The 13379-nt window shown below is 36.3% G+C and overlaps 1 protein-coding gene across 1 annotated transcript; it reads right to left on the minus strand.

Moving 5' to 3' along the window:
• Positions 1-227: 227 nt before the first annotated feature.
• On the minus strand, positions 228-9746 carry LOC127546718 (NADH dehydrogenase [ubiquinone] 1 alpha subcomplex assembly factor 8-like). The gene is made up of 2 exons (XM_051973692.1): positions 9680-9746; positions 228-788 (listed from the first exon to the last, which is right to left on the minus strand). Exons 1-2 carry the CDS (start codon positions 9744-9746, stop codon positions 514-516), a joined length of 342 nt encoding a protein of 113 aa, XP_051829652.1. The 3' UTR covers positions 228-513.
• Positions 9747-13379: the final 3633 nt, after the last annotated feature.

Genomic DNA, 13379 nt, shown 5'->3' on the forward strand with positions numbered 1-13379 from the left:
AACATGCCATGCTATGTTGAAATGTTCATGTTTGAAACCCAAATACATAATGAAAAAAATTTAAAATATATAACTTGAGCTTATTTTATAGGGTTAAAGCTAATACTTTTCTCTTGTTTTGTCTTTATATAGGAGTGGTACCAGAGCTCTTATTTCTTGAAGGTTGTTAAAAATTTTCTATGGACATGGCACTCAGTCCAAGAAAAATCAATATATACTTATATGGCTAAATTTAAATATAAACTTTATTTTTAATTAAATTACATTCCACACTAACCAAAGTCTTTATTTATATACATAAAGTTTGCAAAGTAACTTTGCAAAGTTAGGTGTGTGCATATGTCCGTACACATATATACATGTATGTAAATGTGCACAAGCACATCCTTCTGTTTCACTTCTCAGAGCTTAAGACATTCGATGCGTTGGTGCAACAGTTAAAATCTGATTTCCTGCTGATGGGCAGCACCAAATGGAAGGTAAATCCAGTGATTCAAAGCCCATCCTAATGCCTCAGTTTAAGGTCTTCTTGGCAACTGCCACGAAGCAATTCCGCAGGGCCTCAAATTCTTTGGCACAGAGGTTCCGCCTCAGTTCCCCGCCGGGAGCCGTGGCGGCCTGGACACATTTTCCATATGCAGCGGCCTCGACCCCACAAGTCGCCAGCCGCTCGGGAAAACTCTGTATTTGGCTTCGCACTCGGCTCCATACAGCTCCAGTGCCCGACACGAGTTTGTCCTTTCCCACCCCAATACTTGGTTTTAAGTCCTTCCTTTGGCTGAATAACCCTAAACAAATCAATTCAAGTCAAATTAACAAGCATATTTATTCTTTGGTAGATGCAGTTCCTGAACTAGCAATACAGATCTTTGGAAGATGACCCTAAATATGAGCCAACATTTAGACACTTAAATTATATTATTCCTTCTTTCTTACCTTCTCAAGACATGGAGCTCAGAGTTGTAACCAGCCAAAGTGTGAGAGCAGCTAAGTGATACAGTGGACAGAATGTCAGATCTGGAGCCAGGAAAACTCATTTCCCTCAGTTCAAACCCTGGATAAGTCACTTAACTCTTTTTTTTTTTTAATCTGAAAATGAGCTGAGAAAGGAAATGGCAAACAAATTCACTATCTTTGCCAAGAAAATTCCAAATGGGTTCTAACTAATAAGTTAGACACTACTTTAAAAAAATGGGCAACAACAACAAAGATGATGGAATATGTAAACTATAAATCAAAAAGCTTGACTTTAATCCCTTGTTAAGTTCTGTAATACATTAGTAAGACTGCTGTAGGAATAGTTTACCCCAATTTCATTAAAATATTTCACAGGACTTCCGGTTAAGATGGCGGAGAGGAGGCTCACAGTTGCATAAGCTCCGCGCTTTCTCTCACTATCCACTTCATTACAAGCCTCTGAATCAATGCTTGACTGAAAAAAACCCACAAATAGTTACCAAGAGAAGCCATCCTTGAGATCCGCCAAGAAAGGTCTGTCTTTACTGGAGGGCTGGGGCGGTTTTAGATCGGGCGCAGGCGGCGGGCAGCAGCAGTGAGAGCACGGGAGCAGACTGGAGAGGGGGTGGGGAGTGATCGCAGCTGTCTCTGCGGGGAGAGCTTCGCTACAGGTTTGGAACCTGCAGCAAGTCAACAGCCCAGCAGAGAAGCTAAAAACACCGGGGCTGAAGAACACAACCGCAAACAGCTGGAGTCTCTCAGGACCTGGCCGCCCCCCCAACCCCCACAGTGACTCAGCACGCTTTGGGATCTTAGAGCGCAGGCGCAGCACAGTCCTGCTAGTGCCTCACTGCTGCCACCTGCAGTCTGTAGAGGAAGCTCGATAACACACCCAGCCCCCCCCCCAAAGAAAGACTCCAGTTTTTTCTGTTTTTCTTTGGTAGTTTGTCTCTGATTAATAGACAGAATGAGCAAGAAGCTGAAGAGGACTTTAACCCTAGACAGCTTCTACACAGATAGAGAGCAGACTCTAAATCCTGAGGAGACTAAAAACAGGCAGTCCCCAGGTGAAGCCCCAAAGGAGGAGATTGTCTGTTCCTCAGCACAGATGAACCTCATAGAAGTGATTAAAAAGGCTCTCACAAGGGAGCTAGAAGAAAAATGGGGAAAGCAGAGTGAGGCTTGGCAAAAGGAGAAGGAAGCTTGGGAAAAGGAGAGGGAGGCTTGGCAAAAGAGCCTGGAGAAGTCAGTTAAAGAGAGAGTGGATAAAGAAGTAAAATCGTTGAAAAATAGGATTAGTGAACTGGAAAACAAAATTGGCGAAATGGAAAAAAATTCCACAGAACAAAAGAACTCAATTGGACAATTAGAGAAAGATTTTAAAAAAGTGAGTGAAGAGAACACTTCACTGAAAATCAGACTTGAACAAGTGGAATTGAATGACTCGAGGAGACAAGAAGAATCAGTCAAGCAAATCCAAAAAAATCAAACAATGGAGAAAAATGTGAAATACCTTCTGGGGAAGACAACAGACCTGGAAAACAGATCCAGGAGAGACAATCTGAGAATCATTGGACTCCCAGAAAAACATGATGAAAAAAAGAGCCTGGACACTGTCTTCCAGGAAATTATCAAAGAGAACTGCCCAGAAGTCATAGGAACAGAGGAAAAAATAAACATTGAAAGGATTCATCGATCACCCACTGAAAGGGATCCTAAAATCAAAACACCAAGGAATATAGTGGCCAAATGCCAGAACCCTCAGATGAAAGAAAAAATATTGCAAGCGGCTAGAAAAACCCAATTCAAGTATCAAGGAGCCACAATAAGGATCACCCAGGATCTGGCAGCATCCACATTAAAAGATCGAAGGGCCTGGAATATGATATTCCGAAAGGCTAAGGAACTTGGTATGCAACCAAAAATAACTTACCCAGCGAGAATGAGCATCTTTTTCCAGGGAAGAAGATGGACATTCAACGAAGTAAGCGAATTTCATCTATTTCTGATGAAAAAACCAGAACTTAACAAAAAGTTTGATCTACAAATATAGAACTCAAGAGAAATCTAAAAAGGTAAAGATTAATCTTGGGAACTATATTTTGACTATATAGATGCATAAAGAATACATGTATACCTTGTTCTAGAAATTGATGTGGAAAGGACATTGTACCAGAAAAAGGGTAAAGTGGGGGTAGTACATCTCATGAAGAGGCATAGGAAACCTATTATATCTGAGAGAAAGAATGGAGGGGGATGAATATAGTGGGTATCTTACTGCCTTCAGAATTGGCTTTAAGTGAAAAATCTTAAGACATATTCAATCTATGGTGAAACTTCTCCCATCTCATTGAAAAGTGAGAAGGGAAAAGTGGAAAGGGAAGGAATAAGCTAAGCGGAAGGGAATACGGGAACTGGGAGGGAAAGGGGTAAGTTAGGGGGAGGAACTCTAAGGCGGGGGGAGGGACACTAAAAAGGGAGGGCTGTGAGAAGCAAGGGGTGCTCACAAGCTTAATACTTGGAAGGGGGGAAAGGGGAAAGAAGGGAGGAAAGCATAAACCGGGGTTAACAAGATGGCAAGTAATACAGAATTGGTCATTCTAACCATAAATGTGAACGGGGTAAACTCCCCCATAAAGAGGAAGCAGTTAGCAGAATGGATTAAAAGCCAGAATCCTACAATATGTTGTTTACAGGAAACACACCTGAAGCGGGGAGATACATGCAGGTTAAAGGTAAAAGGTTGGAGCAAAATCTACTATGCTTCAGGTGAAGTCAAAAAAGCAGGGGTAGCCATCCTGATCTCAGATCAAGCTAAAGCAAAAATTGACCTAATTAAAAGAGATAAGGAAGGACACTATATCTTGCTAAAGGGTAGCATGGATAATGAAGCACTATCTATATTAAACATATATGCACCAAGTGGGGTAGCATCTAAATTCTTAAAAGAGAAACTAAGAGAGCTGCAAGAAGAAATAGACAGTAAAACTATAATAGTGGGAGATCTTAACCTTGCACTCTCAGAATTAGATAAATCAAACCAGAAAATAAATAAGAAAGAAGTTAAAGAGGTAAACAGAATACTAGAAAAGCTAGATATGATAGATCTCTGGAGAAAATGTAATGGAGACAGAAAGGAATACACTTTCTTTTCAGCAGTTCATGGAACCTATACAAAAATTGACCATATATTAGGACATAAAAACCTCAAACTCAAATGTAGTAAGGCAGAAATAGTAAATGCATCCTTTTCAGACCACGATGCAATGAAAATTACATTCAACAAAAAAGCAGGGGGAAGTAGACCAAAAAATAATTGGAAACTAAATAATCTCATACTAAAGAATGATTGGGTAAAACAGCAAATCATAGACATAATTAATAACTTCACCCAAGAAAACGATAATAATGAGACATCATACCAAAATGTATGGGATGCAGCCAAAGCGGTAATAAGGGGAAATTTCATATCTCTAGAGGCCTATTTGTATAAAATAGAGAAAGAGAAGGTCAATGAATTGGGTTTGCAATTAAAAATGCTAGAAAAGGAACAAATTAAAAACCCCCAGTCAAACACTAAACTTGAAATTCTAAAAGTAAAAGGTGAGATCAATAAAATTGAAAGTAAAAAAACTATTGAATTGATTAATAAAACTAAGAGTTGGTTCTATGAAAAAACCAACAAAATAGACAAACCCTTAGTAAATCTGATTAAAAAAAGGAAAGAGGAAAATCAAATTGTTAGTCTTAAAAATGAAAAGGGAGAACTCACCACTAACGAAGAGGAAATTAGAGCAATAATTAGGAGTTACTTTGCCCAACTTTATGCCAATAAATTCGACAACTTAAATGAAATAGAAAAATACCTCCAAAAATACAGCTTGCCCAAACTAACAGAGGAAGAAGTAAATATCCTAAACAGTCCCATCTCAGAAAAAGAAATAGAACAAACTATCAATCAACTCCCTAAGAAAAAATCCCCAGGACCAGATGGATTTACATGTGAATTCTACCAAACATTTAAAGAACAATTAACTCCAATGTTATATAAACTATTTGAAAAAATAGGGATTGAAGGAGTCCTACCAAACTCCTTTTATGACACAGATATGGTACTGATACCTAAACCAGGTAGGCTGAAAACAGAGAAAGAAAATTATAGACCAATCTCCCTAATGAATATTGATGCTAAAATCTTAAATAAAATATTAGCAAAAAGATTACAGAAAATTGTCACCAGGATAATACACTATGACCAAGTAGGATTTATACCAGGAATGCAGGGCTGGTTCAATATTAGGAAAACTATTAGCATAATTGACTATATCAATAACCAAACAAACAAAAACCACATGATCATCTCAATAGATGCAGAAAAAGCATTTGATAAAATCCAACATCCATTCCTAATAAAAACACTTGAGAGCATAGGAATAAATGGACTTTTCCTTAAAATAGTCAGGAGCATATATTTAAAACCATCAGTAAGCATCATATGCAATGGGGAAAAACTGGAACCTTTCCCAGTAAGATCTGGAGTGAAGCAAGGTTGCCCACTATCACCATTATTATTTAATATCGTATTAGAAACACTAGCCTCGGCAACAAGAGTCGAGAAAGATATAAAAGGAATTAGAGTAGGCAATGAGGAAACCAAACTATCACTCTTTGCAGATGATATGATGGTATACCTAGAGAACCCCAGAGATTCTACCAAAAAACTATTGGAAATAATTCATAATTTTAGCAAAGTAGCTGGCTACAAAATAAATCCCCATAAATCCTCAGCATTTTTATACATCACCAACAAAACCCAACAGCAAGAGATACAAAGAGAAATTCCATTCAGAATAACTGTTGATACCATAAAATATTTGGGAATCTATCTACCAAAGGAAAGTCAGGAATTATATGAGCAAAATTATAAAAAAGTCTCCACACAAATAAAGTCAGACTTAAATAATTGGAAAAATATTAAGTGCTCTTGGATTGGCCGAGCGAACATAATAAAGATGACAATACTCCCTAAACTAATCTATTTATTTAGTGCTATACCAATCAGACTTCCAAGAAAATATTTTATTGATCTAGAAAAAATAACAACAAAATTCATATGGAACAATAAAAAGTCGAGAATCTCAAGGGAACTAATGAAAAAAAAATCAAATGAAGGTGGCCTAGCTGTACCTGATCTAAAATTATATTATAAAGCAGCAGTCACCAAAACCATTTGGTATTGGCTAAGAAATAGATTAGTGGATCAGTGGAAAAGGCTAGGCTCACAAGACAGAATAGTCAATTATAGCAATCTAGTGTTTGACAAACCCAAAGCCCCTAACTTCTGGGAAAAGAATTCAATATTTGATAAAAACTGCTGGGATAATTGGAAATTAGTATGGCAGAAATTAGGCATGGACCCACACTTAACACCATATACCAAGATAAGATCAAAATGGGTCTATGACCTAGGCATAAAGAACGAGACTATAAATAAATTAGAGGAACATAGAATAGTTTATCTCTCAGACTTGTGGAGGAGAAAGAAATTTGTGACCAAAGATGAACTAGAGACCATTACTGATCACAGAATAGAAAATTTCGATTACATCAAATTAAAAAGCCTTTGTACAAATAAAACTAATGCAAACAAGATTAGAAGGGAAGCAACAAACTGGGAAAACATTTTCACAGTTAAAGGTTCTGATAAAGGCCTCATTTCCAAAATATATAGAGAACTGACTCAAATTTATAAGAAATCAAGCCATTCTCCAATTGATAAATGGTCAAAGGATATGAACAGACAATTTTCAGAGGATGAGATTGAAACTATTACCACTCATATGAAAGAGTGTTCCAAATCATTATTGATCAGAGAAATGCAAATTAAGACAACTCTGAGATACCACTACACACCTGTCAGATTGGCTAAGATGACAGGAAAAAATAATGATGAATGTTGGAGGGGATGCGGGAAAACTGGGACACTAATGCATTGTTGGTGGAGTTGTGAACGAATCCAACCATTCTGGAGAGCAATCTGGAATTATGCCCAAAAAATTATCAAAATGTGCATATCCTTTGATCCAGCAGTGTTTCTAGTGGGCTTATATCCCAAAGAAATACTAAAGAAGGGAAAGGGACCTGTATGTGCCAAAATGTTTGTAGCAGCCCTGTTTGTAGTGGCTAGAAACTGGAAAATGAATGGATGCCCATCAATTGGAGAATGGCTGGGTAAATTGTGGTATATGAATGTTATGGAATATTATTGTTCTGTAAGAAATGACCAGCAGGATGAATACAGAGAGGCTTGGAGAGACCTTCATGAACTGATGCTAAGTGAAATGAGCAGAACCAGGAGATCATTATACACTTCGACAACGATATTGTATGAGGACATATTTTGATGGAAGTGGATTTCTTTGACAAAGAGACCTGAGTTTCAATTGATAAATGACGGACAAAAGCAGCTACACCCAAAGAAAGAACACTGGGAAACGAATGTGAACTATCTGCATTTTTGTTTTTCTTCCCGGATTATTTATACCTTCTGAATCCAATTCTCCCTACGCAACAAGAGAACTGTTCGGTTCTGCAAACATATATTGTATCTAGGATATACTGCAACATATCCAACATATAAAGGACTGCTTGCCATCTAGGGGAGGGGGTGGAGGGAGGGAGGGGAAAAAAATCGGAACAGAAATGAGTGTCAATATAATGTAATTATTAAATAAAAAAACTTTAAAAAAAAATAAAATAAAATAAAATATTTCACAAAGTCTCTTTTGCCATTCTCATGGAAAAGTTAGAGAGACATGAGTTAATTGAAGCTCCAGTGGGGTTTCCTCAGGATCTTTTCTTGATCCTGTGCTGTTTAAATCTTTTATTAACTTAAATGTAGTCACAGATGATAAGAAGCAGGTGGAAAGAGGACAATAACTGAAACAATAGAAGATTGAATCAGAATTTTAAAAACTCTTGCCAAGTTAAGACACTAGACTATCTACAAAAATGGAATTTGATAGAGGTGAATGCAAAATCTAATATTCAGATTCATAGTATTGCAGTCTTAAGCACAAAATAATAGTGGTATGTCTTGAAGAAGTTCATTCATAAAAGATCTAGGGATCTTTTTGTGGATTGAAAACTGAACATCAGGTAACAAGAGTGTGATTTGGAAAACAAGCAAGCTAATGTGATTTTGAGGTATACTGAGAGATATAGCTTTCAGGAATAAAAAAGTTCATTGTCTCACTGTGCTGGTCAGACCAATGATTAAAAGGTTGTGTTTAGCTTGAGTTCCACAATTCAAGAAAGACAAGCTAAAGAGTATCCAGAGAACAGTCATGAGGATTAGTGAGGGATCTCAAGATCATATCCATGTGAAGATTATCAGGAGAAGTCTGGGATAAGAAAAGAAGACTTGGGAATGGAGAATGGAAAGCATCTTCAAATTTGTAAAGGATTTTCATGAGGGAGAGGAATTAGAATTGATTTTCTTCAAGGTAGATAGGACTTAAATAGATAAAAATGACAAAGGCAAATCTGGGCTTAAATTGACAGGGAGTGGAGAAACAGGCTCCTTAGGGAGAGTGTGAGCATCCTCCATTGGAGACCTTCAGGCAAAGACTGAATCACTAATTGTTGCCAATATTGTAGAGAAGATTCCTTTTCAGGTGCTAGTTTCCTAAAAGAAATTTCCAACAAAGAATAACAGAGAATAGAATGTGAGGACTGGAAGAAGCCATGACTCTTGCTCTAATTTTTTCATAAGAAAGAAAAGTATGATCCAGATTTTTTAAATGACCTGTACAAGGCAACATAGTTCAATAATAGGAAATCAAGATCTAGGAGTTGGTTTTTTAACACCCACATAAATTTTTTTCTTCTACTGCACCAATTCTATCCAAGTCTAAAAAGTATGTGGAAACAAAGAGTGGATTTGTAGTCTCAATGCCTTGGTTTCAGGACTAACTCTTGGTATATTTTGACCAGAAATGAATCACTTAATCAAGCAGTGCTGCAATTTCTCCATTTGTTGGGTAAATAGCTGAGACTAGAATTCCAGAATTCTTTCAACTCTGTATCATAGGATTTTTATGAATGCAAAATATCAATCTTTGAAGGAATCTTAAAACCATAGACCATAAATGGTCAAGAAGGGGCTGTACTTATAAAATATAGAACTTAGATTACATGATTAAGAGTTTCCTGGTATATTATAGACCAAAATTTACAGTTGGTCTATCCTCATTTTACAAATGAAGATAATGAGGCACCAAGAAGGGGAAAAATATCACTTTAGCATAATGACAGCTAAATGTATAGTAGATAGATTAGTGGATCTGGAGTCAAGAAGATTTAAGTTCAGATCTGATATCAGATAGTTTCTAGTTATATGACCCTGTGCAAATCATCCGACCTTTGCCTCTCTGTTTTCTTATCTGTAAGATGGGCATACTAATAATATCTGCTTCTCCATGTGATTGTGAGGATAAAATGAGATAATATGCATAAGTGCTTTAAATGTAAATTCCACACTGTTAGTAATATGTGAAGCTGAGACCTAAATCTAAGTCTTCTTGACCAATGGTCCAGTGCTCTTTCCACTTGATTGTTAAATGACTTGCTCAAAATGTCACATTGAGTTAGCGGCAGAACTAGGACAAGAAACTGGGTCCTTGATTCACAGTCCACTGTTCTTTTCATTATGCCCTGTTACCCCTGCAATGAAGAATGTCATTCTCTCCTTGGTGTCTTGCTCTATACAGCATAATGCTGACAGTCATGCCCTTGAGAGCCCATTCAATATTCAAAAAAGCACAAATTATTTGAATGCCAGCCACTGTTTTCCAATTAAAATTAAACTATTTGTAATCCATGCATATTTATATTCTCACTCCCTCTTTCACTGCTTAGTCCTATGCATGAGGGTTGCAATGGGGAAAATGTATATTGTGGTCATAACAGATACTAGAGAAAGAAGGGGAGGGGATATAAAAAAGCAAGAGATGTGTTCTCTATTAGACTGTCAGTTAATTTAAAGTTTAAAAATGGATTGTCACAAGCTTAAGGTGGCAGGCTTAATAACATGACATTCTTTCTCTCTCTCTCTCTTCCCAACTCGTCTGCTCCACTTGGATTGTACCTGTTGCCGAATGATATGATTAACATTGTGTGCACCCTCTGGCATTATTTAAAAAAGTGAATCCCTAATCCCTACTTAATTTTATGAACTGTCAAAATGATTCTAAATATCTCCTCTGTTTGCATTTTCACCTCAGGACAGGAGTCCAGAGGTACAGATTGGTTGTACAACAGTGGACTTTAAGCAATTTTCATCTTCTAATGTTTGTAGGGAGAATGGTTGAATTTGTAATAATCACCAGATTATCTCTAAAGATGTGCAGTTGTATATGCAAAATGATTCTGTAGGAAAATGTAAAAAAATAAGGTAGAAAAATAATTGATTACAATCAAGAGATTATTATGGTGTCTAATCCTCAGTGGAAACACACACACACACACACACACACATAGACGAACATACACACACACATATATAGAAATACACATTCCAAGACACATTTCTTTTTCAAACAAGATGATTGTGAAATATGGGATAAATTCTAGAAATCCAGTGAACCACCTGCCACTATAGGTAATTCAGTAGGGCATCTTTCTCATAAAACGTGTCTGGGAAACTCAGCAGGCCTAGCTCAAAGGAAAACAAAAGAAAATCACAGCCACAAATGTACTGGTCTCCTTTGGGGAGAGTTAATGCTTAATCAAAACCTCAGAATTGGAAATGACCTCAGAGGGCATCTAATCCAGCCCAAATTGAGATCATCTTTATAGCTCCCCCCAAAGTGGTCATCCAGACTTCAGCTGAAGAACTCTCTTGAGGGGGAAAATCACTACCTCCCTCGGCAGCCCATTCCACTTTTGGACAGCTCTAATTGTAAGAAAATTTTTTCCTTACATAGAGTTTAAATCTGCCTTTCTGCAGTTTCACCCATCACTCCTAGTTCTGCCCTCTGGGGCCAAGTTGAACAAGTCTAATCCCTAATAAGAGTTGAAGGAGTGTTGGAAACAGGTAAAGCTTTGGAGAGAAACTTGGGCAGCTGTCCTAAGCATTTTGTGTTGGGAACAAACACAGAGGAATTGTGTATTCACAGAGATAACTAGAACCTCTGTGTTTTAACCTACCCACTCTAGATACTGATGATCCACAAATTAAAAAAAGAAAAAAAAAGAATTCAGCAAGAGCCAACTGTGATTTTTTTTTTCCATTTATAGGTGAGCAACTTGTCTTATTTGGGGCAAATCGTCCTTGTCTTCATTTTCCTTCCTCACTATTTCCCCATAATTGCTATTATGAAGCACACTGTCAAACTGGAAGAAGAGACTTAGAGGGATAGAGATTGAGAGACTGATATAGACATAGATATCTATTTCTATATCTAGATAGAAAGATATCTCTCTCTTTTTGTCTCTCTGTCTCTATCTCTACCTCTCTCCCTCTCCTCTTTGTCTTTTTGATCTGTCTCTCTGTGTCCTTCTTTTTGTTTCTCTTGTCTGTCTGTCTCTGTCTCTCTCATCTCTCTCTGTCTCTCTTTCTTTCTATATATAATCTAACTATTGACACAGATATATATAATACAAATATCCTTTTATATTATTTATACTATTATGTATAAATACTATTATAATAATATAACATGTTATATATATATGTATACATATATACATATATATATATATATAAACATGTTGATAGATATGTGTGTATAAATATGTGGCGATACAGAGATGTCTCCCAGAAGTTAGAGCTGGAGGAGGATTTGCATCAGAGAGCGTGGATAGCTAGAACTATAAGAAACTTTAAAATAATTGCACAAAGCTTGTAAGAGTTAAAAGGAGCCTTAAAACTTCTTTCAGGCTGCCAAACCCCCAACTTTTAAAATGTAATCCAAATACATGCCATCTCCACTAAAAAGTTTTCCTTGAGCCTTTGTGGTGGTAATGATCTTTTCTTTTAGACCTTACACAGCACTCTGACCTATATCTCTTTAATGTACTATAGTATTAAATGCAGTACTTATATTATTATTATCTGCTTATATTATTCCTTTGCCAAACCGTCAATAAATTATCTTCTAAACAAAAAGTAGATGACACAAAAGTCAGAGTGATGGATCGCAATCAGGAAAACTTATCTTCCTGAGTTCAAATCCAGCTTCTGAAACTTATCATCTCTGTGACCTTGGGCAAGTGATTTAACCTTCCTCAGCCTGTTTCCTTGTTTGTACAATGGAAATAATAATAGCACCTATTTTTCAGAGTTATTATGAAGATTAAATAAGATTTATAAAGCATTTTGAAAATTTTATAGTGCTATATAAGTTTTAGCTATTTTAAGGATATGAACTCTTTCTTAAATAAATTGTGCATATTCCATAGCATATAGTACAGATTTTTTGCAATTATAGATGCTTAATAGGTTGCTGATGAATGAACAAATAGATTAACCTCACTGACATTCAAGAGAGGGTTGCATAGATGAGTCACCTAAAGTGAGACTGGAATGAGGGGAAGATTTCTCTCACAAATCTAAGAAGTACAGGGCTGAAAGAACTCTTGGAATCATAGGTTGAAAGTAGAAGAAAAATTGAGATCTTCTGATTCAAATCTCTCACTTTACAAGTTTGGAAGTGGAAGCTCAGCAAAAATAAATAAATCTTTCTGGGTAAAACAACCAGTATTAGCCAGAATTGATTTAAGATCCTGGTTTCTAGGATTTTTAAATACTATTGGCAATATTTTTATATAGCATGTAACATTATTTATTTTATGATAACGTGGTGATATATCCTATATTTTGTGACACTTTTGTGATTAAACTGAAAAACTGCACATAGTTGTCAACATTGTTGTTAGAGCAATGCATTCTAATCCTTAATAATTGTGTTCCAAAGACATCATAATATCTCACATTTGTCTATCATTTTGCAACTTTTAAGAAGTTTTTAATTCTATTGGCTTTACAAGTTTGCAAAGCATTTTGCTCATGATAATCCTGTGAGGTAGCACAAATGTTATTGTCCCCATTTTAGAGTTGGGAAGTCTGAGGCAAAGAGAAAGTAAGAGAGGAATACTAGTATAAGTGAGAGATAAGACCAAAAAGACCCAGAACACCTAATTTTTTGGAAACTATAAATTAGTATTTATTAATTGTTAATAATAGTAGCAATCATAGCAGCAAACATTTTTCAAGTTTCTCCAGTTATTACTTTTCTGTTATGAAATAGCATAAAGGAAGGCTTCAGGGAAAGCTAGATAAGGAATCTAAATTCATACCAGCTAAATTAAGCAAAGTAAAATGAAAGCATTTAAAGTACATTAGAAGGAAACTTTTCTAC

Source organism: Antechinus flavipes, chromosome 2, assembly GCF_016432865.1.
Source record: "Antechinus flavipes isolate AdamAnt ecotype Samford, QLD, Australia chromosome 2, AdamAnt_v2, whole genome shotgun sequence".
Classification (NCBI taxonomy): Eukaryota; Metazoa; Chordata; class Mammalia; order Dasyuromorphia; family Dasyuridae; genus Antechinus; species Antechinus flavipes.